Source organism: Chelmon rostratus, chromosome 19 (genome assembly GCF_017976325.1).
Source record: "Chelmon rostratus isolate fCheRos1 chromosome 19, fCheRos1.pri, whole genome shotgun sequence".
NCBI lineage: Eukaryota > Metazoa > Chordata > Actinopteri > Chaetodontiformes > Chaetodontidae > Chelmon > Chelmon rostratus.
The window spans coordinates 1,654,594-1,679,669 of NC_055676.1; the positions used below are offsets into that span (position 1 = coordinate 1,654,594).

Here is a 25,076-nt window from a genome sequence, read left to right on the forward strand (position 1 = left end):
CGCTCCCTGTCAGTTGCCACTGCAATCACATCACCAAATTAACCCCTTTTGTAAGTTAGCCAGCTTTGCTATTGGGCAGCTCCATAGCAACAAGCATGATGCAAAGCTCCTTGCACCTTTTAAGCTCTTCTCTCTGTTACTAGCGAGGCTCACAGCTTCACTTGACTGCCAAACAAAAGCTTCCTGTCTGATCACAACCCTGTGTGACCGTGTTTGATGGTCCGCTGGAGTGTTCGGGCGCTGGGGTTTGAACACATCACATCTTCAAGAGAGCAGCTCAGGCAGGCAGAGGGTGTTTCATTACTGTTCATTACTGATTTCAGGAGCAAAAGCCAATTTAAATATTAAAATTGTCCTAATGCTGAATTTAGATAAGATCACTTTACTTCTTCCATATTAAAATGTACTACAGATCAAAAATAGGCCTGGACTCTCTGTAGTGGCACAGTGTTGCAGGTGGTGATGATCCAGCAGCAGTTCTCCTCAGCCGTATGGAGCTTTTTAGTGTATTTGTTGAAATGCATTAACACAAAGAGGCATTTAGAGTCTTAAAAACCAGAAATATCCTTCAACCCCATGAGGGGTTGGTGGAAACAGAGTAAATATTAGACTTACATTCATCAGGGGGGGCTTGAAATACAACTCAAACAAGTGCTAATGTTGCTCCATGTCTGGAATTGGTCAACTGTTTGCCAACACATTAGCCATAACAACTTGTCCATGTCCACTGTTGTTTTTAGCACCAGAAATGTTGCATTTGCAGTTGTAATGGCCAAAGTGAAGCCGAAATCTTGACCCCCTTCTGGTGGCTGGCTGCACTATAGTTTATAAACCCCACCCACTCCATGTTAGCGGGACACAGGCCAAACTGAAAAATCAAAGAACATGTCAATGCAACCACATCATCTTGCTCACAGGACAAGATCACATCCAGTGAATGTTCCGCATGAGCAGGCCAGTAGGACAGTGGTGGAGCCATCACACCCACCTCACTGCCTCTCCAGAAAGCCTCCATCCAGCTGCAGGTTCAGCTCCATCAGCACCACGACCACCAGACACCTCGACAGTGTCTCCCCTAAGGCCATCGCTCAGCCTCCGTCTGCCCACCACACATGGTAGCCAACGACCCCCCACCACACACGCACACATGCATGCACGCACATGGACTCACACATACAGCATAACCCCCTACTATGGCCTGTGCAATATGTGCAAATGTAGCTTAATGCAGCATATTTGCTGCATTATTCCTCACATGTATACTAATTGCAAACAATATGGTAGCATGGGGAAACGTTTTTATAGGCATATTGAATTATTCTACACTGTTTAAAACTCATTTTTAACTTTTAACATTTTCCCTATGACAGGGTCAAATTCCTGTGTACATTATACATTTGGCAATTAAAGCAATTCACATAGTGATTCTGAAATCAGTTTTTTCCCAAAGTGGGTACTGAAGGTTTTGTTGAAAGTGTGCACAGATGATAGCATACAAATTAGTCATGGTTAAAATAAAGTATTTGAATATAAATGGTTATGTGTCATTTATTCTGACTTATGTGAAATACAGTCACACATTTTTGAGCAGGATGGATGTAAAATGAAGAAGTTAGAATAGCTTAAATGAAATACTTTTAATATCACCACCACTTTTCTACTCAAGTATCAGCCTCATCACTACCATCTGACAAAGAGAAGCGCTTCCAGCCATTGCAGAGGTTAGCGTGATAAGGATGCTGAGTTATAACAATTGAAATGACCTGTGGTAAGACAAGGTTTCCCACCCCTGCACTGCACTTACCAATAGCCAGGTCGCAACCCTCAGTAACTGCTGTTTCAGTGAGATCAGCCCACAACACCAAGAAGTATGACTAACAAAAAGTTCAACAACACGTCCTTTCAACACCATCCCCTCCACATGGCGTGAGTTTCCTACCTGATGATGACTCTAATCACAGGGTAATCACTTCTGGTTTGATGTGCTGACAGACCTATTTCACAATGTAGTATGAGTCACTGGTGTGATAAATACTAGTCAAAAGCCAAACTAAATGGGTATTTCCAGCTTTAACTGGGAGTGTGGTGAGAATAATCCAAATGCTTTGTCAGTAAGGATAACAGAGCCTTTCTGTTTAATGACATCCAACACTGTGACACAGCAGCCTGCGTGTGGAGCTAACCGCCGAGTATCAGCCAGTAAAGGAGAAACAGGATTTCTAAAAGGATGCAGCGCTGTGCAGCTTCATGCTGAACTCTCCTCTCTGTAGCAATGATATGTCATGAAAAAAAAACATTATTCAAGCTCATCAAATGTACCACTGCGGGACAAAGCAATCATTTTCACATTAAAGCGCTTTACTTGCCTCGGCGTGGCTCGTCGAAGTGACAGCAGAGCTGGTCGGTGCGCAGGCGCCGCGCTCGGTCTGTGCGCGCCTGTCTGTCTGTGTGAGTGTGTGTGTGTGTGTGTGTGTGTGTCACATGTCAGCCTGCACGGTGACCGAGTGATGGCGTCGAGCTGAGCCTGGAAGTCTGCGGTCACACCCATGCACTGACACTGAGAGACCATGGGAATGATGGGAATATTAAAAGAAAAAAACAAATGTTCTCCACACCACTTCCATGAACGGCTAAATAATAGAGATGAAAGACACTCCTGTCATTTTTGGGGGTTTGTAAGGATAACAGCACTGCAGCCTCAGAGCAAACCCTGCTGACTCACAGTCATCTGATGACAGCAAAGTGTGGGCTACTTCTGCTTCACATATCAATCTTAATGCTGCTTTCTGCCAGAAGCCAAAATACTGGAGCACTGATCAAACATTAGCCAGGAAACAACTTCCCACACATCACATCACATCTCCAAAAGAGAATCATTGTTTCCTCCTCATGCTGCACAGATGCTATGCCACAGAGGCGTTCCTCCCTTCCTAAGTACACCACAAGTATTTTGACAGTAGACTTTTTCCCCGGTGAAGGATTTGTTTTCACTGCCTGTTCAACACAGAATTAGACAGATAAGACAATACACAGAATCTCCATAAATGCCTTCGTCATGAGTTGTGTGTATCCCACCAGATGACAACAATCTTACTGAAAAGGTGAAGTGATCATGCAGTACAATGAGCAAGGCTGGAGGGGGGCCCGGGGTAAAAATAAGGTGTGGGCCCCTATTGACCCCCCAGAGCCAGCTGCTGGCTTTGCCAAAACAGGCAAATGCTAGGGGCAACGGGGTGCTGTAAGGGTGCACAATGATGGGGGGACAGAGAGAGAGAAAAACATACATGAAAGGTACGGAGGCAAACGCTTGCAGCATGAGCTCAGTGTCATGTTCACTTGGATTTCCGTCTGCTCAGGCCACCTAGCAAGCGATCTGTATGCCTGGTTGCTGAGGCGGACTGTCTGACCGCTCCGAAATTGCTAAAAAAAAAAAGTTACGGTAACGTGTATAATGTTCTCTTTCTGTCAAATACCCAAAGAACGCACCATGTACATGTTCCCTGACATGACTGTTAACACTGTTTCAGATCTTGGCAAAGGTGCAGCCTAGGTTACAGCCAGCTCTGGACCCTCCCTCCTGTTCTCCTGCTCTCTGTGCATTGAGTGTGTGTTAGCGAGTAATCAGCAGATTCTGATAAATCCTACAAAATATAAACAACATTGTGATGTAATAATATGGATAAGATTAGATAAGAAGCTACCCAGCAGTATCAATAGCTCCAACTTTACCAGCTGCAACATTAAAGTAATGAATGTATTAATGTGTCAATAATTCTAATTCAGTTATATGACACACATTATTCTGAAATCCAGCATTTTATTTTTTGGACTGTACTTTTTTTATGCTAATACTTTTGTACTTTTACTTCAGTAAAATGTGGAATGCAGGACTTTTACTTGTAACAGAGTATTTCTACACTGTGGTGTTGTTACTTTGTCTTAAGTAAAACATCTGAGTACTTCTTAGATAGATAGATAGATAGATAGATAGATAGATAGATAGATAGATAGATAGATAGATAGATAGATAGATAGATAGATAGATAGATAGATAGATAGATAGATATACTTTATTTATCCCAAGATGGGAAATTGCAGTGCAGCAGCAGCATTACACACAGTGAAATAAGTGAAAAATAAGACTATAAAGAACAAACTATACATAATAAAATAGCAAAATAGTAAACAGTAGTAATGAAAAAGTATTGCACAAAAAAGAATATCTACAGCAAATGGCAGTGTGTAGAAAATAAAGTGTAACTGTAATCTGTCCCTTCGACAGCGGAGCTGTAGCAGCCTGTGGTTGAAGGTGCTCCGCTGTCTGTCCACTGTGTGATGGAGAGGGTGCTGATCATTGTCCATGATGGATAGCAGTTTATTCAGCGTCCTCCTCTCCACCACAGTCTCAAAAGACTCAAGTCTGAGTCCAAGTACAGAGCCAGCCTTCTTGATGATCTTATCAAGTCTGTTGGCATCGCTGGCTCTGATGCTGCTGCCCCAACAAACGACAGCAAAGAAGATGGAGAAAGATGGATCAGGAAAGACAGACCAGTGTTCAGTGTTCATTACAGTCTTCCACCTCAACAGTAGGAAGAAAAGGAGATGTGGACGCCTGACAAACTTCACCGCTCACAACATCTGGAGACACGAGCAAGAATCACAGAGTCAACTCTGTGAGGCGGCCACATCGGCTGCTGCCCATCAGTCTCCTCTGGCCAAAGGCTGGAAAAAGGGATGAAGGTGGATTTTTAAGGGCAATCAACAGGAAGTGGAAGGAACCACGAGGGAGAAGGAGGGGCTGGTTTTGGTTAATTGGTTAAAAATCTCTTTGTTGTTTCTTGTGTTAGTTACTGTGAGCTGATTATTTCTTTGTTTATCATTTATCTTGCCTTGTTGTTGTTTATTAGTTTGAGTATCTTTAAGTAGTTGGAGGTCTTAGATTTAATGTTGGTGTGGTTCCCTGTGTGTGTGTTTTCTTCCTCCAACCAAAAGGGTTTCAGGGTCCCAGCAGGTCCCTCTACACGTGAACACCACGAGGCAGCAGCATGTGGACGGGTCTGGTGACAGCCGTCTCCCTCATAGCAAACAGAAACAATCCGTCCTGCGCTCTGTGGCTGCATTGCTGCTCTGGACCACACATCAGTGGCCACTTTATTAGGTACAGCTGTACAATCTAATGTAATCCACAAGTTCAGCTTTCATGTTGCCTGTAACGTTCAGGGTTCTTTACACTGTCATAGAGGTGTTCATTCAATGATGTTTAAGCACGTTTGAGCTGCAATATATTCAGAGCTGTTTCTAATATTCTGCACGCCTCAAAACATGAGAAACCCCTCTCAGTATAATGTAGTTCAGTACAACAACACCTTTAACTTTGACCTCAGTGATAAACTTATAGAATTAACACATTTCTGACTCTGTCAACAAAAACTGAACATTATAAACTTCAGAAAAGTAGAATTCATGATGCTGTTTACACGTCTGACGCCTCCTCAAACAGAGAGAAGAAAGTGTGATCTTGAGATAACTTGAAATTAAATGTCATCCATAAATACTGAGGTGATGGTCCAACAAGCACTCAACATAATCTTTTTGGTGACATTTAACTGTTCCACCATTGTTTCCATCCATCTGTCTGCTCCACAGCACAACTGTCCTATTGACTGAGAGTATCAGGTGTTTCCGTTTCTTTACAGACGGCTGATGGACGAAAGAAAGATCTCACATTGGTGTTTTCCAACTTTCCTAGCAGCAGTATAGAGGTGCTTCTTTCAGACAAAGTTAATACAGTAGTAAAAGATCTTTCTCTCGTTTCTGTGAAATTCCCACACTGAGACATGTTTTCTGGGAAAACAAATAAAAAATTTCCACCGTAATTAATCAGAGAGCCATGAACATAAGGAGTTGTGTTGTACAGCTTGTCTGGCTTATTGTTGGTGGGATATGATTTTTTCACTCCACTACTCTTAAAGCACACAATGCTGGTGTGTTTCTATGAAGTCTATCAGCAAGTGCACAGTTGCGAGTTTATTAGGAACACTGAGCTAAACCTAATGCAGTCTAACAGTCCTAATAAATCCTCCCTTCATGAAGCTTCTTTGTTCAGTTCTGTTGTTTAGAGGTGTTGATTGAGCGAAACTACACACAGAGAGCTGTTTCTGACTATTACACACTTTGTTGCTTTTTGGATCCTTTCTAGATGACAGGCATCAAAGTCGGTCTCCTGTGGTTTCTCAGGTCAGCTCCTCAACAGAGAAATATATTAAACAATTATCTGTGTGCAGTTATACTTTCTTCTTACTGCTGCTGATCTTATCATCCGTCACTGAAGCACTGTCCAACAAATGATGTAATGACTGAATTAACCAGGAACAACCTTCTTAGATACAGAGTAGCCATGCTATCTAGTTGAGCTAATGTTAGCTACCATTCACTCTGAGGTGAACTGATCCGGTCGCTACTAATTATTGTAAGCTTTAACAACAAATGTAATAGCCAAAGATAAACATTGTGTGTCAATCAAATGACAATAACTGTGAGTAATATGAAGTAAAAGCTGGCCAGCTGGTAGCTGGTGAAGTGTTGTTCAAATCAGCCAACTGCAATTAGAACTGAACTAATGTTAGATGAAGTAAAACTAGCCACATAAAACACCACTTTTGATTAATGACTACATTAACATGTCAAAAAAAAAATGCAGTCATTTCATTCAGTTGTGCATAAGTAAAGAATCTCAAATCCTTCCTTAATTGGCCTTTGTTCAGTATTTATCCACTCTGCCTGCTGAGTCAGCTAAAACACTGCTGCCTTTCATCTTCTGTTATTTAAGTTACTATTGTTTTTTTTTTTTTGTTGTCTTTTACAGAGAAAAAAATAGAAGCACAACAAATAAGACACACACTCAAAAGAAGCTAACACCAATGTGGTCTATTGTGGAGCAACAATCCAAACAAAGACAAAAGCTGTACTCAAGATTTGCAAATATGAAGATAAACAATACATATATGATTCAAAAAATACAACACGGTTGCAAGCATCAGCATTTATTGAACAAAGAAAAAGGACCATTTCCAGTTGTGCTGTAGGTTTGATCCAGACAAAATGCTGCTTTGCAATCAAAACAATTCACAATCAACCTCATTCACACTTCACACACCGCAGTATTTACAGAATTTAAGACCCATTCTACTTTCAAGTTGGAGTTCTGAGATTTTGTTCAACCTGTTTTGCTGCCACGCTGGGAAAAGAAATGAGTGGAAAGCACCTGCCAGCGTCTTTACTGCAGAAACCGAAAGTGGACTGAATCACCTGTAAAACGGTCGCCATGATGAGGACTAAAACAATGAAAAAAACAGTCAGAGGGAATCATTCTGACCTAATGGAAGTATTTACCGTTATAGGAGGAAAGACTTTCGGGCAGTACCTCAAAGAAACTTTCCCAAAAGGACGAGTATTTGTGTCCCTTATCTTCAGAAAGTGTTTTTCCTAAAACAGCTGTTGGAAAAAAGGGAAGGGGGTTCTTATAAGCCAGGCCCGTAATTTGGGCAAATGTGGTACAACAGAACAGGTGAAGGTGACATCACTCCATTGAGACACATTCAGCTCAGCTCAAGATTCAGCTCTCCCTTTGCAGTAGTTGGTCAGCAGGATCTACTATCTACTGGACCCCGAACAAATCCTACAGAGTGAGGGGTGATATCAAGTGTATTGATCTCATCGAGGCTTTTTCACATTCTTCAACTCACAGCAGCCACCCTAACATCCTGGGACTAGTCCACTTTCTTTGGCTTGTGACTCTTCCACATGACAACTGCAGTGAAGGCCCCTGTGGAGAAGATGAGAATGGTATTACATTTTCTCACACCTCATTTCATTTTATATGAAGCGAATTCAAAGGGGTTGTCTGTGGAGTCCATATTTCAATGAGAATACTTGACTATAGGCTTTGTTTGAGAATGACAGTCCACTCACCTACACAGAGGAGCAGGATTATGGCTGCAACACCAGGCAGAATGACGGAGTACTCCCGAGGAAGAAAATACTTGTGCATTACATGATCACTGTCCACGAAAGGCTGGAAAATAAAGCAAGAGGCCATGGTTTACAGCTGCATAAAACGAACACAATGTAGTTCAGCAGAAAGGTTGCCAAGCAACACATAGATGCAACAACACAAAGACACACTGGAAAGCATGCTTGATTGATTGGTGGTTATTAACATTTATCTAAATAACGTCATTAATTGTGTGCTCGTTGAAGTAGTGTTCAATTATGTTAGCAGTCCTCTTTGCTGGTCCTTGACACCTGGACAGGTGGGTTTTAATTGTGTGGTGCCAGAAGCAAAGACTGCAGCCTTTCCCATTTTTCACAGTGGCATAAATTTGACAGACCGTCTGGTTTTGGTCCATTTTGGTGATTGTTTTAAAATCAATACTCAGATCTTTCTCAGCACAGCAGGTCTGCAAACAGCAAGTTGACCACATAGTCTATATAGCTTTAGATGATTGATTTGATTAGTTTGATTAGATAGTTTACAGCTTTGTTTCTTGACTTTCCCAGCTCTTTAATTCCTCTTTTAGTGATATGTGTCTCAGTCAATCATGATCAAGGACCAGAACTATGTATCTTATAAGGACAAATTACAACATCATATATTTAATCTATAAGTTTTCTTAAACATAATTTACATATAATGTTGGGTGTAAGAATAATTTTTTGTGAGACAGTGACTGCAGGGGTAAACATTCGTCCACGTGGGTGATTTTGACATTTATTTTGTGAGAATCAAATATGCAAGCGGACAGAATGACGCAAACTCTGACCTCCTCCTTTTGGCTGCTTTATAAACGGTACTGTGTGGAAGTGGCGGGCCATATCACATCGTTCACTATAATATCAGTATAATTTTTATTATGATTCAAAAAATCAGAACTTGATTATGGCAATATTCCAACATCACACCATTACACACAGCAACAACAAGCATGGCTGAAAGCAAAAGTAACATCGCCACTGGCTCCACGGTGGAGGGGCTAGTTCCAAAAAGAGGAGCAGCTTCAGTAGTGTGGAATTGGTTTGGTTACAAAAGATAAGATGTACAACAAACCATGGTAATATATAACAAGTGCAAAACAACTGTACAACAAAATGGGGCAATACAACAAACGTATTTGACCACCTCAAGCAGAGGAACCCGATTGAGTACAAAGAGTGCCTTCAGGAGGAGAGAGGAGAGCTGATCAGCTGTTGTGAGTTCTATCCAAGCAGACAAACTACACTGTATTACCAAATGTTTGGCAATCTGCACTCTGTATTTTGTCACATTGTGAAGAATATCACAAAAAATACCCCGATATATGTTTGTTTGTTGTTTAAGGCCGTATCACACACCCTGTCACAGCAGGTCTGAAACACCTGTATGTAACTGACATGAAGTTCAATCTTCTTCAAACAAGCAAGTTCAAACAAGCCTTTCGTTGAAATGAGGATCTCTAATTTGGATTTGAGGAAGACAAACAGAACGTACCAGGATGATGACCCAGACAGAGTAGTATGTAAACAGCAGGAGGCTGAAGACAACAAGACTCATACCAACTGCTTGATCCACTCCTGTAGCCTGAAAACAAAGAAACACCCACTGAGAAGAAGGCACGTCAAACTGTCACGGTATATGTAGCATAATGTAACTTTTTTTTTTATTCTCAACAGTATATAATTCTTGTCTTTATCATCTCTATCTTTCGTCAACTTTTTAACTTAGCCTTTTAATGTTCTGTTCTGTTTCCTTGCACTGTATCACCAAGTCCAATTCCTGTGCACATTGAACACTGGGCAAACAAAGGGATTTTGATTTCCTTTCGATCACACTTGACAAAGCACCTCCAGAGCCACAGACGACAGCAGACAACTGTGTTTGCAGGCCAAGTAGTTGATCCTCCCATATCACCCTTATCTTACCTTGAACTGCACTCATAGTATGTCGATTGTTTTGTTAAATCTAACCTCTATTAAGACGACTTAATCTCATGGAGACACAGTCCCATTCTCAAGAGAGACCTGATGAAACTTGATGGCCACAGGGGGCCACCCTCAGGGGAAAGCTGGTGGCCACAGAATAACATTTTGTTGCCATGGACCATCAGGCCACGGTTAATGTCAAACGCTGGCATGTGACAAGAGCAGTAAGAGGGCTTAGAGACAACTAATTACCATGTTATATTCAGTATGATGTCCTAAACTGGTGCCAGACAACAGACCAGACCAGAAACTTCATACAGGTGAGTCTGGAAGCCAACAACAGAGGCCACCAATTAACACTGTATAGGACATTCATTATTCTGTCAATTTAGTACCGCTACCAAAATAACTGACATTAAAATAAGTTAATACAGCTGAAGGAAAAAATACTAATACTTATATTCACTTTCTGCAAATTTTCCCAGTTCAGCAGTGTTGATCCTCCACAGAAAGGACTGGAGGTGAAAGAGGGTCTGACAGGCGATATAACTGCAGCAGAGCCACAGCTCTCATTCGTACAGCGAGCCATGCGAAACTCCATTTAATTATCTGAAAGTTAACAGTTGATTAGACTAAAAATATATGCACGTCGACATCAGATACACGTAGTTATCTGTGTTCCCTTATAAAATCGACGTGGAAAATGTATATAAGTCTTCAAACACCTCAGACTGGCATAAGAAGAGGATTGGAGGATAACGTGTTTTTGAGTTGAGAGAATCGGTCTTTAGTAGTTATTTACGGGGGTTTGTACATCCGTTTTGTCCGAGTCAGTACGAAATTGGCTGTGCACTATAACGTAGACAAAAAGATGATTATGACAACTACGAGGCCATAAAGTAACATTAATGTCTGTAACATGTTTCTCATTACCGTGAAGATTAGCTACAGTCACTAAATGTTAGCTGCCCTAGCGTCATTATGGAGTGAAACTGTCCAAAGTTTTCAGTCTGCTGTTTTAGAGTTAGAACTAAAAAGCTATTTCTGAGTTAAAGGTCCAAAGAGCAGCTTTTATCTTTTAATAATCGCTTTATCGTTCTTACCATTTCTGACAGGTATGCCTACTGTTTGCTGACGTTTCCTGTTCTTCTTCTTCTTCCTGTTATGAATCCGGTTGACGAGGAACTCTGCTGCTCCCTACTGGTTGACCCGCAGAACACAGGTTAAAACAATAATGACGCTCAACGCAGCCTCATGTAACGTTAACGTATGTATTTATGTTACACCCAAGCTATGCATGATTAATTAAGTACAATTCATATTCGACTATGAAAATATTTGTAATTAAATTCAATAAATTCAAATGAACTTTTTTCCATTCTGCTATACTATATTCTAATATACTTACAATGTCACAAACTACATGCAAACAACCTGTTGGGCTGAGAGTGACACATCCAAACATTTGGGAATTAAGTTTACTATGATAGTACATATATTTTGATATTATATATTACATATAAAACCTTAAGGGTTTTTTTTTTTGTCAAATTTATTTATCAATTTTATTTTGACTGTAGCACACAGTAGGAGAATAGTAACCTCAGATATGTATGACCTGTCACATTTTGTTTAATAAACCCACTAATAGGTACATTACATGTGTGGTGCATCAGCACTAGCCATGTGTATATGATAAATAAATCAGTCCACAACAAACAAAGAATGATGATTCCAGGCTTTGCCACTTTATTTGGCAGGAATGTTTATGCAAATAATGATTCTCTGCTCATCAACACTGGCACTGCTTACATACAGTGATTAAGAGAACAGATCTCAATCCTTGATGTGACTTTTACATGTATTTCCCAGCATTCTAATACAAGGAGAGAAAATATTTGTATTTGGAGATAAAAGACATTCTGGAAATAAGATCAGTTTTAAATTCACTAGTTGACTTTTGAAGACAGTATACCAAAATTGTTCACAGAATGATGTTCATTTTTATATTAATGGTAAGAGAAGTGCTTTATATATATATATATATTGCAAGACTATGTCCAATTTGCTAAGCCTTATTTGAACTGAATAAATTACAAAAGTTACAATAGTTTCTGTATTACCTTCCCCAAAACCTCATTCCTTTGCAAACACAAGTATTACAACTACAAACACAATATAATCGCAATCTAATTATGCAGTGATTCTGTTTCATTTCAAATTATTAGGAAAGAAAAAACCCTTTCAATACATAAAAAAAACATTTAGTTATATAAATGTAAGGCCAAAGGTTACATTAAGGAAAGAAAAATCACAGTAGCAGACAATTTACCAACACAGCAGTTCCCTTTACTGTATGTATTCTCTAATGACCACACCTTTCACTGTAAATAACAACTGTTTATCCTTTCAGTCCCATTTCACCATATACTATTAGCTTTTACATACAAATCTGTAGACCAGCCAGCTGGTCTGAAAATAAAAGGAAAATCAATAACTGTGGTTCTCTGAGTGAAACCCCACATATGCACATGGACTGACCACATGTACACGGATAGTGTTGAGAACTATATTTCTAAGAATGAAGAGAAACATATGGACTGCAATTGGAGGAGACAGAGAACAGCACACTCATTTAAAGATACAGAAATGATACAGACATTGTACTTTATGTACATTCTTTGTTTTTGTGCTTTAGAAGATGCTGCTGTGGCTGGAGCCCTGTGTGACACACTAAACAGCAGCTGAAAAGTTCTCCTCAGTAGAACCACAGGTTCCCCAGGTGTGTGTAGGCTTGTTTTATAAAGTATTAACCAGGGCTTGATGGACCACAGCAAAACTCAAAAGAAAGCTTTGCAGTATTTGATATACATCCTATCACATCAGTCAAACATGCATGACCTGCATGCATATACAGTAATGGAACATTCACACATACTGTACAGTATCAACAAAGACATGAACAAACACACACTGCAGACACACAAACACACACATGAATCCTGTGGGGTGAGGATCTATTGTGTACTGTCAGTCCTGGTACAAGAGGGGCTTTGTGCCGCTGCAGCTGTAGGACTGACCTCCAAACAGTATCACTGTCACAGTAGCGCTGTACACAAAGCGACAGGGCCAGAGTTCAGCTATTCAACTATGGTATGGAAAAAAAGGAATTTCTTGTTAAGCTATGAGTTATAGTCATACGGTATAGCAGCACCCTCACAGAACAAAACTACCTAAACCTACAAAGTGCAATGAGTTGTGGCTAAAGTTAGTGTCCTTGGAGAGTCGGTGTGACGGCAGAGGGTAAGCAGGACAGCAGTGAGTAGGAGGCCAGCATTCCTCTTGTCATGTTTGTTAATCTGGGCCTCTCAGTGACAGTTTGCTGCAGAATGCAGCTGATGTTGGCTGACTGAATTAAGTAGCTTGTATTGATTTGATCGAGCAGCAGCCAAAACACCATGATCAAATGATGACAATCAGATCCTCAATCTTAAAATATTGTGTCTTAAAGCTACACTCATCATTGTTTTAGTGTTGAAAATGGATCAAACAACTACAAACCCAATTCCAAAGAAGTTGCAACATTGTGTAAAACATATATATGAAATAGAATTGGTGATGATTTGCATATTCTTTTCAAACTATTTTCAGTTGACTACAGGACAAAGACAAGATATGAAATGTTCAAACTTGACAAATTTTATTGTTTTTTTGTAAATACACACTCATTCTCATCCTTATCTTTTAACAACACTCAGTGAGCGTGTGGGAACTGAGGACACTAACTGCTGATGTTGTGAAATGTAAAATTTTTCCCGTTCTTGCTTGATTTACGACTTCGGCTGCTCAACAGTCTGGGGTCTCTGTCGTCGTGTTTTGCACTTTATAATGCGCCACACCTTTTCAAAGAGAAAGCGAGTCTGGACTGCAGACAAGGTCAGTCCAGCACCTGGACTCTGACTATTGTAACACTGCAGAATGTGACTCAGCATCGTCTTTTTGGAGTAAGCAGAAATGACGTCTTCAGGATATGTTGCTCAGCTTGTCCAGTCTTTTGTTGCCCCTGTACCAACTTGTTTGAAATGTGTTGCTGGCATAAAATTCAGAATGAGTGTATATTTAGAAAAAAACAATTAAGTTTATCAGTTTGAACATACAATATCTTTGTCCTGTATTCAGCTGAATATAGACTGAAAAGGATTTGCAAATCATTGCATTCTGTATTCATGTACGTTTTAGACAGTGTCCCAACGTTTTTGGAATCAGGGTTGTAAATGTAAGGCTAAATTGGCCAACTGTAGTGAAAAACCCACAGCTGCAGTTCCCCCCCAGCTCTACAGAGCTTTTTAGCCTCTTTTAGCTCTTTAGGTTTTCCAGCCCACAGACCCTGCTCTCATCAGCACCATTTCCAGCAGCAGTTTACAGATATAGATCAGATATAGCTCCAAAAACTCAGTGAAAAATCAAGTACATACATGATTTTTTACTGAGTCACCATATAATTTCACAATCTTGATTAGTTTACAAGAGCATTCAAATTCAAAGAGTGAAAAAGTATTGAGTAAGTGCAGCAAATGGATGAATGGTCCATATGGCCAGCCATATGAACACAGGCTTGTGCTGTCTCCTAAGAGAACCCTTAACAGATTCACTCCATTTTATCCTCTAACAACAGTACTGAAATGAAATGTGGAAAAGAACAAAGAAACTTAAAAACAGAACATGTCATCGTCATCTGTCATTTTAGACACCCATGCTATCTCCTTTTCCTATAAGTGGTTTCTAACAATCCTCACCAAATACACATGTGCAAAATAGTATAATATAATAGTACATTTATACAGTGATAAAATAACATCAAAACTTAATAAAAGGATAAAAGCTTCTGTTTCAGTTCCACGCTGATTTTGACTTTGTCAGTCTAGAGGACATCAGCCCTCAAGAAGAACCTTTGATGCCTCTTGTGCTACATTCAGTGGCCCTCGTCAAATAGTAAAGTCACAAAATGACAACAGGCCTTCCTGAATGCACCATTATTTCAGTGTTGCACTACAGTTCTCCAAATGCAGGGTGGTCTACAGGGTATTGTTCAAGTAATTTGTGCACTTAGCACAGGTCACTGGGCGTGTTTCACACTGGTCCCTTGTTCAGTAATGTATACATATAGTAATGTTAATTCCTGTACAGCGAAGAGGTTTACTGCATAATTGAGTGATTTCCTGCCATTTAGGAGGCTGATGAATCAGTTACTTGTCACAGGCAACGCAGGATAATATCACATGAGCAACTTACTGTATCTCTTTAAAAAAGAGTTTAAAAAAATACACTGTGCATGTATACATAAGCATTGATACCCTCCAGTCCAGGGCCAATAGTCCACTCTTCTATGACATGCAAATCTGCAAGCACAACCACAGTCTGCAGGTGGTCTGGATGTACAATATTTCCAAAACTACTAGAATTTGACATTTGGATGTGAGTAAGAGTACAATTAGTTGCATGATTTGTGTATATTTACATTTTTCAAAAAACACTGTTATAACTGTGGCAGTGTTTCAATTGTACTGGTTCACCCATGACACCTTTGTCCCTGAATGCTCTAAATTGACTGCTTTCTCAATGAAGCCCCAGAGGGCTACTGGTGCCAGTGAATGTGGATCGTGAGGTGGATTGGTGGTTGTATTTCTACCATTGGCTATGTTTTGTCACTATTGAGCTTTACTACCATCTCCTGGACCTTCAGGTGTATGGCATTTATTCCTCCAAGACCAAATCTTGCAATGTTAATGAAAAGTGAAAAATAATTTGTGTATCCACCCTGTGATTCGGATACAGTCCTCAAGGGTTCTTCCTTGGCCCGTGTTGCACCAAGTTTCATGAAAATTAGGCCTGCAGTTTTTTTCCGAAGCAAACTAAAGCAAAACCATAACCTCCATAGCAAAGGTAAAGTATGGTGCATTTTATATGCTCCTACGTGTGTTCACGTTTGTTGTGCTGTCTCATGGAAAGCACTGCTGCAGCTCAAAAGATTCACCATGGAGAAGTCTGACTTTAGTATCTCATTCATTGAAAAATTCTATTATAGTAAATGCTTCACTGCCACAGTTTAATCAATCAGTACTAATCGCTGCTTTATTAGCTGCACTGTTTTACCTGCTCTAATGCTGCAACGGCAGGCTGATAACAGACTTCTTGTTCTCTTCTTAAACACCATGAATGATTTTATGTTGATCATTTAAATCTATTTTATGTTGATCATTTATACCTATTTACACTATTTACTGTTGTTTTCATTTTGTCACAAATTTTAATGTGCTCTGTGAAAAATCTATTATGCTTGACAATACTTTTTATTGGTCTGCTGGAGGTATAGAAGCATCCTTGACTTGAAGTGATGCTCAACGTGTTTTACAAATCATTCTGCCAATTTTCTGAGGGGCCACTGTAGACAAATATTGGAATCTACTGAACTGGAGACTGGTTTGACACACACCCAATGTGAAGGAAATAACTGCTGCATTACTGTGAATTCTTAAATAGTATTAGCACTTAAATTACAGCCCAGAAAAAAGAAAAGTAAATGACTTGTTTCTGCACAATACAGAGTGCATGCATCATTCCTATCAGCCATGTCTGTAGCTCTGAGTTTCTCCTTTGAACAGAAATACTCATCTCTGAGTCGAAATCATTAATGCTCTCAAACTAAAAGTGGATGCACATGGATTAAAATAATGTAATATTGTGAACGTTTCCACAAATGTTTTATAGATGTCAAGGATCGCAAAATTGTTTAGCGAGCAAAATCTATCCATGACAATGTATGTGTAGTGTTTATTTTGCACTGCATTAGGCCCTTACACTACTGCAAGTGACACACTGTTGTATCCCTGTACTGCTGGACTGTTCCCAGCTGTATAGATTAGAGAGATGAGTTGACAATGACAATTGAAATGAATGTCCTGTCCACACAAAATCAATATGAAGAAATTAATTCCCTATTTTTAGGAACCGCAGCATCAAAGCACAGCAGTTGGCAGTTGGGCTAATGCTCAAGGTGCTCCACCCTAACTCACCTGAGAAACAACAAAATGTGACTTCAGTTCCTGATGTTAAAGCAACTTGACATTAATTCCAGAGCATGAATTCCTTATTTGTGCACATAAATTAGGTATTTTTAGAGCATAAATGACTAATTCCTGTGCATGAGTATAAAAAATGTCTACTCATTCACTGTTGAATTAATTGTGATTGAGTCTACTTTGCTGCACTTTGCCAGTGCAGTTATTATGCTGAAACTCAACACTTCCTGCAGATCTTCCACAATAAAAGCTTCCCAGGAAAGGGAAGGAACTATTCTCCCTGGACTGCTGGAAGTGTCTTAATGTAAAACAGACACACAGAGGACGTGTTAAACCTGCGTTAACGTCAAACAACAGGAACTGTGAAACGTCAATTAAAATAGAAATAAAGGCCTGGTTCTTTCTTCATTTAAGGTGAAAAAAAGGCCCTGTCCACTCTTTGAATACATACCATAATCGTGTGTTACACACCTTCCAACACCTGATTAAATATAGTAGAAAGGCTTCATAGCTGTATCATAGTAATCTTACTTTAAGATGAATGCACTGAAGACATGTATGCACACACTTGCACATACACAGTCACAGACAAGCAGTTGATGAGGCTGCAGGCATGCTGATGCATCACTCAGTGAGTCTCGATGACCACGGGCTCAAAAATACCAGGTGTTCCTCTGGGAAAACACAGAAACACACATTCATTTAGATGACAGAAACTGGGTTGGTAAGAAGAAGCAGTCAATGGGTGTACCTGTGGGCAAGCTGTGTCCCGCTGAGGGCAGTGGTCCCATCTTTGCTGACAAACAGTCTCAAGTTGCTGTCTGAATGAAAACAAGGAATCCAGAAGAGAAATTACCACCGTGATCCACCAATGTTGTGCTGTAATGCAACCCAGAAACTGAAACTCTGCCCTGCCTTCATTGTTGCTGCTGTCAGAAAAGTTCTGACTCTGGACAATCTTCTCCACGATGTCGTCTGCATCAATGCGAGTGTCGTCCACGCAGCTGGGCTGCCTATCCACAGTGTCTTTCTTCCTCCTGTTGTTGGGCAAGAGAGAGAAGATTCACATCTGAAACACAGCAACACTCTGCAACAAGTAAAGACCACCAGAACACCGGGACAAAAGCCTAGACAACGTTCAACACTTTTCTGCGGGTGTAAATCCAATGTACAGGTGGGAGTAAAATGTGTAGGGACTGTTTGCAGGTGATGCAAGCAGCGAGCATGCAACAAACGTATGCTTATTCCCTTAAATAAAACCAGTCTGAAGTCTTCTGTCAGTGATAGGTGTAGTCTATCTTATGTCTAATAGGTAACTGCTAATTAAATTTACAGCAGCTGTTGTTAATACAAGAAAAATGAATCAGACATAGAGATCTGCCAGCATAATTTACAGTCATTTATGTCCCCTAAGTGGTGTGGCTAATATCTTAAATGACCATTTACCGAGTCTAACGGCAAGCACCAGTCATGAGTGCATGCATCATTTTGTTCTTATTATGTAAATCATGGATTTATTGCTCAACAATAACGTCAGCATGCTAACATGCTCACAATGACAATACTAGCATGCTGGTGTTTACTAAATCTAATGTTTACCATATTTACTATCCTAGTTTAGCTTGTTAGCCTGCTAACACTCCAACACCCTCACCCGAAGTAGGGATTTCATTTCCAGTCACGTAAAGAGACTCAACAGATTTAAGGCCACTTTTAATAAAACCTTTAGTTTGACACACAATGGGCCATCACAGCTGGGGGATAAGAGGTGTTTTGTCTTCTATTTCACATGTAGGGAGAGAAAGATTTGGCCACTTCCATCAGCAGTGAAGATGGCTCCAACATATGTTTAACTATCACAATGCCTCACTAGAAACAAGTCAAACTGACTAGGCTGCCTGTCTTCCTCAGATCCCCAAATAGCCATAAACTTTGTTCTATCTTGATTAACAAGCATGCTATATTCATCACAGTATTCCTCCAAACATCCCAAACCTTTTAAAGATTCTGAAGTTCTGCTATAGTCTATAAAAGCAAACTACAGTTGAACCTCCTTTCTGACCGAATATTCCTTTATAAGCGTGCCACAATATGTTCAACGCAGGATGTTTCGGGTTGAGCTCCTGCCTGCTCCAAGAAAGGCTCATACCAGGCCATCACACCATTATTCAGCATAGACATACAACTTTGCTGCACTGTGTATCACCCTTATCCCCTGAAGACGATCACAATCAAAGGGGTTGCTCTTCTTGGATAAAATGATTAATCTAGCAGTTTTTCTGATACTCATGAAGGACACTGGTGTCCTGTGATCAGAGCGAGTCACAGAGAGTGCATATAGAAATCCTGAGCATGCTGCAACAAAACCTTTGTATTACTCATTTCTTCAGGGAACACATGACAAAAAGACGTGGTCAGATGGCATATCACTATTTTCGGTCACTTCAAAGTTTTTAACACAATTAGTGATTCGGCAGTAACCCACTTCAGAAGTAGCAGCAGCTTTTCACCTTGCCTGAACACCTAGTGTTCATGTCACCAGCCACCGCACTGACTGTTCATTTTTAACTCATCCAATTATTAAAATCCAAGCTCTAATAACCTGAAATTCTATTTTAAGGAATTAAATAGACTTCATTCTTAAAAGTTATTTTGACTGACTGTAAATAGAAGACAAAAATGTTTACTGTGAGTGTATTTTAGTCCAGTTGTGGACCTACATCCCATCTCATCCCTGTTTTTGTACTGGTTCACATTCAGTGAGGTTCTTCCACGAAAGCAACAGAGCACGTCACACACTCCCCTCCTCTCAGAGCAGGTTGAACTGTTGAAGACTCTCTGGCACACATGTTTACACATGCCTGAGATCCAGCCCTAGACCTTTATCAGTGCGATGGAGTCCAGACATGCCTCACAGTGAGATCGACTCATCACGGTGTTGGGGGCAGTGCATTACAAAAGGAATGCATTAGAGTAATATCTACCTTTCCCCAGTATCAAAGAGATATAATGCTCCGCTAGCGATTCCAGTAATAATAACACTATTGTACAATACAGCTGGAATCAAGAAACGTACCACCCACCTCACTAATGTTTCAAACTCTAAACCAGCACCACCACACACATCACAAACAATTATAATCACCAAGGAAGATTTGCATTTTGGAATATAAAACAGCAAACTTAACCTACTCAGTCCAGCACGGCCATCAATATAGCTCCAGCACTCAGCAAAAGTTTGCACCAGCGTGTGTGTGTGTGTGTGTGGCTGGCAGTACACTCTCCTCCACCTTGGTTGCGAAATGTAGATAAATACATTTATTCACTGCCTTTTTATTGTGTACAAATCTTGCATTTATGTATATATTGTCCAAAAAAAATAGACTTGAAGGGTAAATAAAGACTTCAGGTCGTGGGTACACCCATGAGACACAGCTGAGGTGCGAGCCTGCACAGAGCCGGTGCAGACAGCTGCGTAGATTAAATACTTCTGCAGTTATTTTGATGAAAGTAATGCAAAACTAGTGTAATCAGTAATGCATCACTCCGCACTGACCGTAGCATTGCAAAGTAAGTTATTACTTTCAAATGACAGTAACTACTGGTATGTAATATATTACATTTTGAAAGTAACTTGTCCTGCTCTGCTCATGAAGCTGGAGTATTTTGTCAAAAGAGCATGTAGGTGTGGATCTACCTGGAGGATCTGTTGGACATGAGGGCCGCTGCAGAGGGTGGAGGAGGTCTCTCTGGTTTGGTGGGAGTTGCTTGTCGGTGTGGCTCGGTCGGGGTGGAGGGAGATGGTTGGGAAGGGTGGGCGAACCCACAGGAGGCACTGCTGCTGGAGGAGGCATTCCTATGGTGACTGAGGTCAGTCAGGCTGGAGCATCGAGAGTGAGCTGTGCTGTAGCCTACGAGAAGAGAAGGAGAGGAGGAGAGAAGAGAAGAGAAGAGAAGAGAAGAGAAGAGAAGAGAAGAGAAGAGAAGAGAAGAGAAGAGAAGAGAAGAGAAGAGAAGAGGAGAGGAGAGGAGAGGAGAGGAGAGGAAAGGAGAGGAGGAGAGGAGAGGAGAGGAGAGGAGAGGAGAGGAGGAGAGGAGGAGAGGAGAGGAGAGGAGAGACAATGAATGAACGTATAAAATAGAAATAGGTCTGATAATGACAACCGTAGTACCTTCACACACCTGTGGTTGATGAACAAACTGTTCTGGAATGTGCATATATAACCAGCCTTGAGTCCATGCTGGCCGGCGGCTTGTGAAAACTTTTTTATTGGAGGATTTTCGGTAGCATGAGGAAAGAAAGCTCTCTAACCTGAGATCTTGCTGTGCTGGCTGGCGTAGCTGGAGCTGCGGAAATGACCGGTGTGAAAGATGTCGTCTGGGCTGGACACACTCTCTCCCTCCTCAGGTCGGCCTGCAGAACACACACAGCAAACACACACTGACACTGACTGCAGATCAACACAACATGACCGTCACTTTGTCTGTGGCATATACACCAATCAGCCACAGCACTGAAACACTGACAGGTGAGGTGAATAACACTGATCAACGTTCTGCTGAGAAACCTTTGGTCCTGACAGTCATGTGGATGTTGCTTTGACAGGTACCACCCACCTACACACCGCTGCAGTCCAAATACGCCCCGTCATGGCAACGGCATTCCCTGATGGTAGTGCACCCCCCTTCAGCCAGACAACGCACCCTGCCACACCGCAAACAACATTCAGGAGTGGCTCCGGGAACATGAGACAGCTCAAGGTGCCAACCCGGCCCCCAAACTCCCCAGATCACAACCTGATCTAGCATTCTCGAGATGTGCTCGAAGAAGTCCAATCCATGGAGGCCCTACCTTGCAACCCACAGGAGCCCAGAGGCCCTGAGTGCACGCCTCAGCGGGTCAAAGCTGCCATGGCAGCGTGAGGTGGAGCGACACAACATGAGGCAGGCAGTTTTAATGTTGTGGCTAATCAGTGGATATAATTTCACAATTTTCTAATTTCGCCTTTAGACGCTCAATAATCTTACTGTTGCATAATTACTTATCCTTGACCTTCGGTGCCAAATGGTAACGTCGGGGGTCAATTTGTTACAAAACCCACATGAATGTTTTTTTTATAATGCACAGCAGAAGTGAAAGGAAATGAGGGGAAAGGGAGGTGGGGAATGAACTCCAGCCAGACACAAACCAAGAACATTTCTCTTTCCAGACGCAGTGTCCCAGTGACTGACCAACACATTGCTGGTTTCCGGTGTTTTCATCAGAAAAACGTAGAATAATGACATCCACAGCCTTTAAACACTTCTGGATCAGATATGTGTGTGCTAAATTGACCTACCTATTATATCATTAACAAGCTAATTAACAAGAATAATCTACTTTTTTACAGTAAAAACAACGTTGCTGTCAACGTGTTAATTACCATAGCTGGGAACACAGTGATAAGGCAAACAAGGAGTTAGCCTGGACATGAAAAAAGAGCCGTCATATGATCAGACATGTTGTTAACGATAATACTGAGCAGTTACCTGAGCTATGTACTGACAACTGTCTGGGTTTGAAGGCGCGAGGACCCTCCACGATGCCTCCCAGTGGCTGCAGTGTAGCATCAGTGCTCTCACCCTTACAGTCCAGCTGCAGGGTGGGGTCATTCAAAGTGGAGACAGATTTGTCTGTACTGGTGGGCCTGATGGTGAAGACACAGGCACAAAACATAATGAATAGTACAAAAAGTATATATTATTATACAGTTAATATTAAAGTGCTATAATATAAACTTCTGTCGTGTTGCACTATCCATATTTTTTGACATCACTAACTACTACCAACACAGCTCTAATATTCATCGAACAGCAACACTCATCTCCATTCATATACAGACATGCTCCCTGTGCTGAAAATGACAGTTGACAGGGGGTGGCCGGAGGGTGTTTGCGGCGGGGGGAAGCGTCAGACTTTGAAAACCCCTAACAAACAGGAACTCACGTTTTAAAGCAGGGATCCCCAGACAGAAGAGTCATGCCAATTGTTACCTATAAAAAAAACACAGATCAGTTATGTGTGTGTGTGTGTGTGTGTGTGTGTGTGTGTGTGTGTGGGTACTACTCATGTTGTGCAGACATAAATCTGTTTACACAGTCACATTGTGAGGACTTTGTGGGGTTAGGGTAAGGCTTCAGGAAATGAATGTCCCCAAAAATGATGGAAACACAACTGTGTGTGTGTGTGTGTGTGTGTGTGTGTGTGTGTGTGTGTGTGTGTGTGTGTGTGTGTGTGTGTTCGCCCTGCCTTGAGGATAGAGTTGTCCTGTCGAGTGTTTTTGGTATCATAACCCTCCAGGATGCAGCAGCGAACTGTGGAGCCTGAACCAGCAAACTCTGCAATGTTGAGGTCAGCAAAACCTAGCTGGAGACGGACAGACAGACAGACAGGCAGACAGACAGGCAGAGAGACAGCCAGAGACAGACAGGCAGACAGACAGACAGACAGACAGACAGGCAGACAGACAGGCAGACAGACAGACAGAGACAGACAGGCAGACAGACAGGCAGACAGGCAGACAGACAGACAGACAGGCAGACAGGCAGACAGACAGGCAGACAGACAGACAGGCAGACAGACAGGCAGACAGGCAGACAGACAGACAGGCAGACAGACAGGCAGACAGGCAGACAGACACACACACAGACAGACAGACGGACACATAGACAAACAGGCAGACAGACAGGCAGACAGACAGACAGACACACAGACAGACAGACAGACGGACACATAGACAGACAGGCAGACAGACAGACAGGCAGACAGACACACAGACAGGCAGACAGGCAGATGAGTAAATGAATTAGCAGGAATCTCTTCTTCCTATGAGATGTTTTAACGTCCTTTTGTTAAGACCTCACACTGTATATCACATCTGTGACTAACACTCTATCAGTCCTGTCATGTGAGATTCTGAATGAAGGGAAACAGGACAGGGTGAATTTATGTAGGTCAATGACCTCCCTTAACTCACGATCTTCTGCCCAGTCAGCACTGCTTCTCACTTGAGAGGTCACAGTTTGTGGCCATGTGGCGATGTATGTGAGCGTGTGTCTACTTCACTGTCACTGTCAATCCTGTTAACATATTCTGTATACACTGATCCCATCTGTGCTTTCAGTTCATCTGAAGAGGTCATTAAACTCATAACATGCTTTGCTGTGAAGGTTATCATTCTTTTCTGCAAAGTTAATGCTAAAGATTGAAGTGGTCCTGGACCAATAAAGCAACTCCTTTGTGATAGACTGACACTCAAAACAAATTTCATTCACCTACTTGTTTCTTGACATGATTGTTTTTGACCTAAAAGGTCAGTATCTGTCCATCCAACACATGTTTCAGAGAAGAATACTTAATCCTGCCAACTACAGGCTGGACTGCTGGATCTGCTGTGGACATTCATGTTCTTAGAGGATGATTCTTCATGTTCTTCAGGCCATTACAAAAGCTGAAATACCCATGTGTGGTTTTGGACAGATTGCCATGACAGTTCCTCTGTTTATACATGCTCATCAGAGCCTAAACCTTTTTTGATTCTAGACATTCCACAAGCTTTCATCTAGCGCCATTCGCAGGACAAAATGCAAATTTGTACAACACCTTGCGATTTGAGCAATTTGATAATCCTGCCTGTCCAATGAGGGGCAAGGGCAACTAGAAACCTAACAACACATGGGTCAAAATCAAAAACCCAGGAAAGGCAACTTCCTGGGAAGTGAAGCTTCACAGAATACATCCACTCAGTGGTCAGTAACATCAAGTTCACATGAGAAGAAAGACATCCAAAAGACCACACACCCCAGCACGAGCAAGAAAAGCAATCTAGTGCATGCAGTCCTAGACTGACAAAACAGACAACCTTGATTCAAGGTGCACTATTACATTTTCCTTTTACATTTTGTGCAATATTACATATCATTTACTGTTTTGTATATTTTATTCTCCTTTGCAATAGTAGTAACACTATTATTATTATTTATTCTGAAAGAAGCTTCCAT

General features: G+C 41.2%; 2 protein-coding genes across 3 annotated transcripts in view; both read right to left on the reverse strand.

The window, feature by feature from the left end:
• Window positions 1-6,912: 6,912 nt before the first annotated feature.
• On the reverse strand, window positions 6,913-11,116 carry dpm2 (dolichyl-phosphate mannosyltransferase subunit 2, regulatory). Its single transcript, XM_041960458.1, has 4 exons — window positions 11,061-11,116; window positions 9,527-9,616; window positions 7,972-8,074; window positions 6,913-7,825 (listed from the first exon to the last, which is right to left on the reverse strand). Exons 1-4 carry the CDS (start codon window positions 11,061-11,063, stop codon window positions 7,770-7,772), a joined length of 252 nt encoding a protein of 83 aa, XP_041816392.1. The 5' UTR covers window positions 11,064-11,116; the 3' UTR covers window positions 6,913-7,769.
• A 567-nt stretch (window positions 11,117-11,683) lies between these two features.
• Window positions 11,684-25,076, reverse strand: part of fam102ab (family with sequence similarity 102 member Ab) — a 30,434-nt gene continuing 17,041 nt past the window's right edge. For both annotated transcript variants that reach the window (XM_041959778.1, XM_041959779.1), the window contains 8 exons: window positions 23,326-23,442; window positions 23,023-23,069; window positions 22,566-22,723; window positions 21,349-21,450; window positions 20,734-20,947; window positions 17,952-18,073; window positions 17,788-17,857; window positions 11,684-17,710 (listed from right to left, as the gene is read on the reverse strand). In XM_041959778.1, the coding sequence (XP_041815712.1) occupies window positions 17,665-17,710; window positions 17,788-17,857; window positions 17,952-18,073; window positions 20,734-20,947; window positions 21,349-21,450; window positions 22,566-22,723; window positions 23,023-23,069; window positions 23,326-23,442 (876 nt within the window). In that variant the 3' untranslated portion in view covers window positions 11,684-17,664. The remainder of the gene's footprint in view (window positions 17,711-17,787; window positions 17,858-17,951; window positions 18,074-20,733; window positions 20,948-21,348; window positions 21,451-22,565; window positions 22,724-23,022; window positions 23,070-23,325; window positions 23,443-25,076) is intronic.

What these genes read in the sequence shown, in the direction of transcription:
- dpm2 (XM_041960458.1), bottom strand. An exon ending in CTGTCTGGGTCATCATCCTG is followed by an intron (nt 8,075 to 9,526) that starts GTACGTTCTGTT and finishes TTTATTTTCCAG; the next exon opens with CCTTTCGTGGACAGTGATCA. An exon ending in AATCCTGCTCCTCTGTGTAG is followed by an intron (nt 7,826 to 7,971) that starts GTGAGTGGACTG and finishes TCTTCTCCACAG; the next exon opens with GGGCCTTCACTGCAGTTGTC.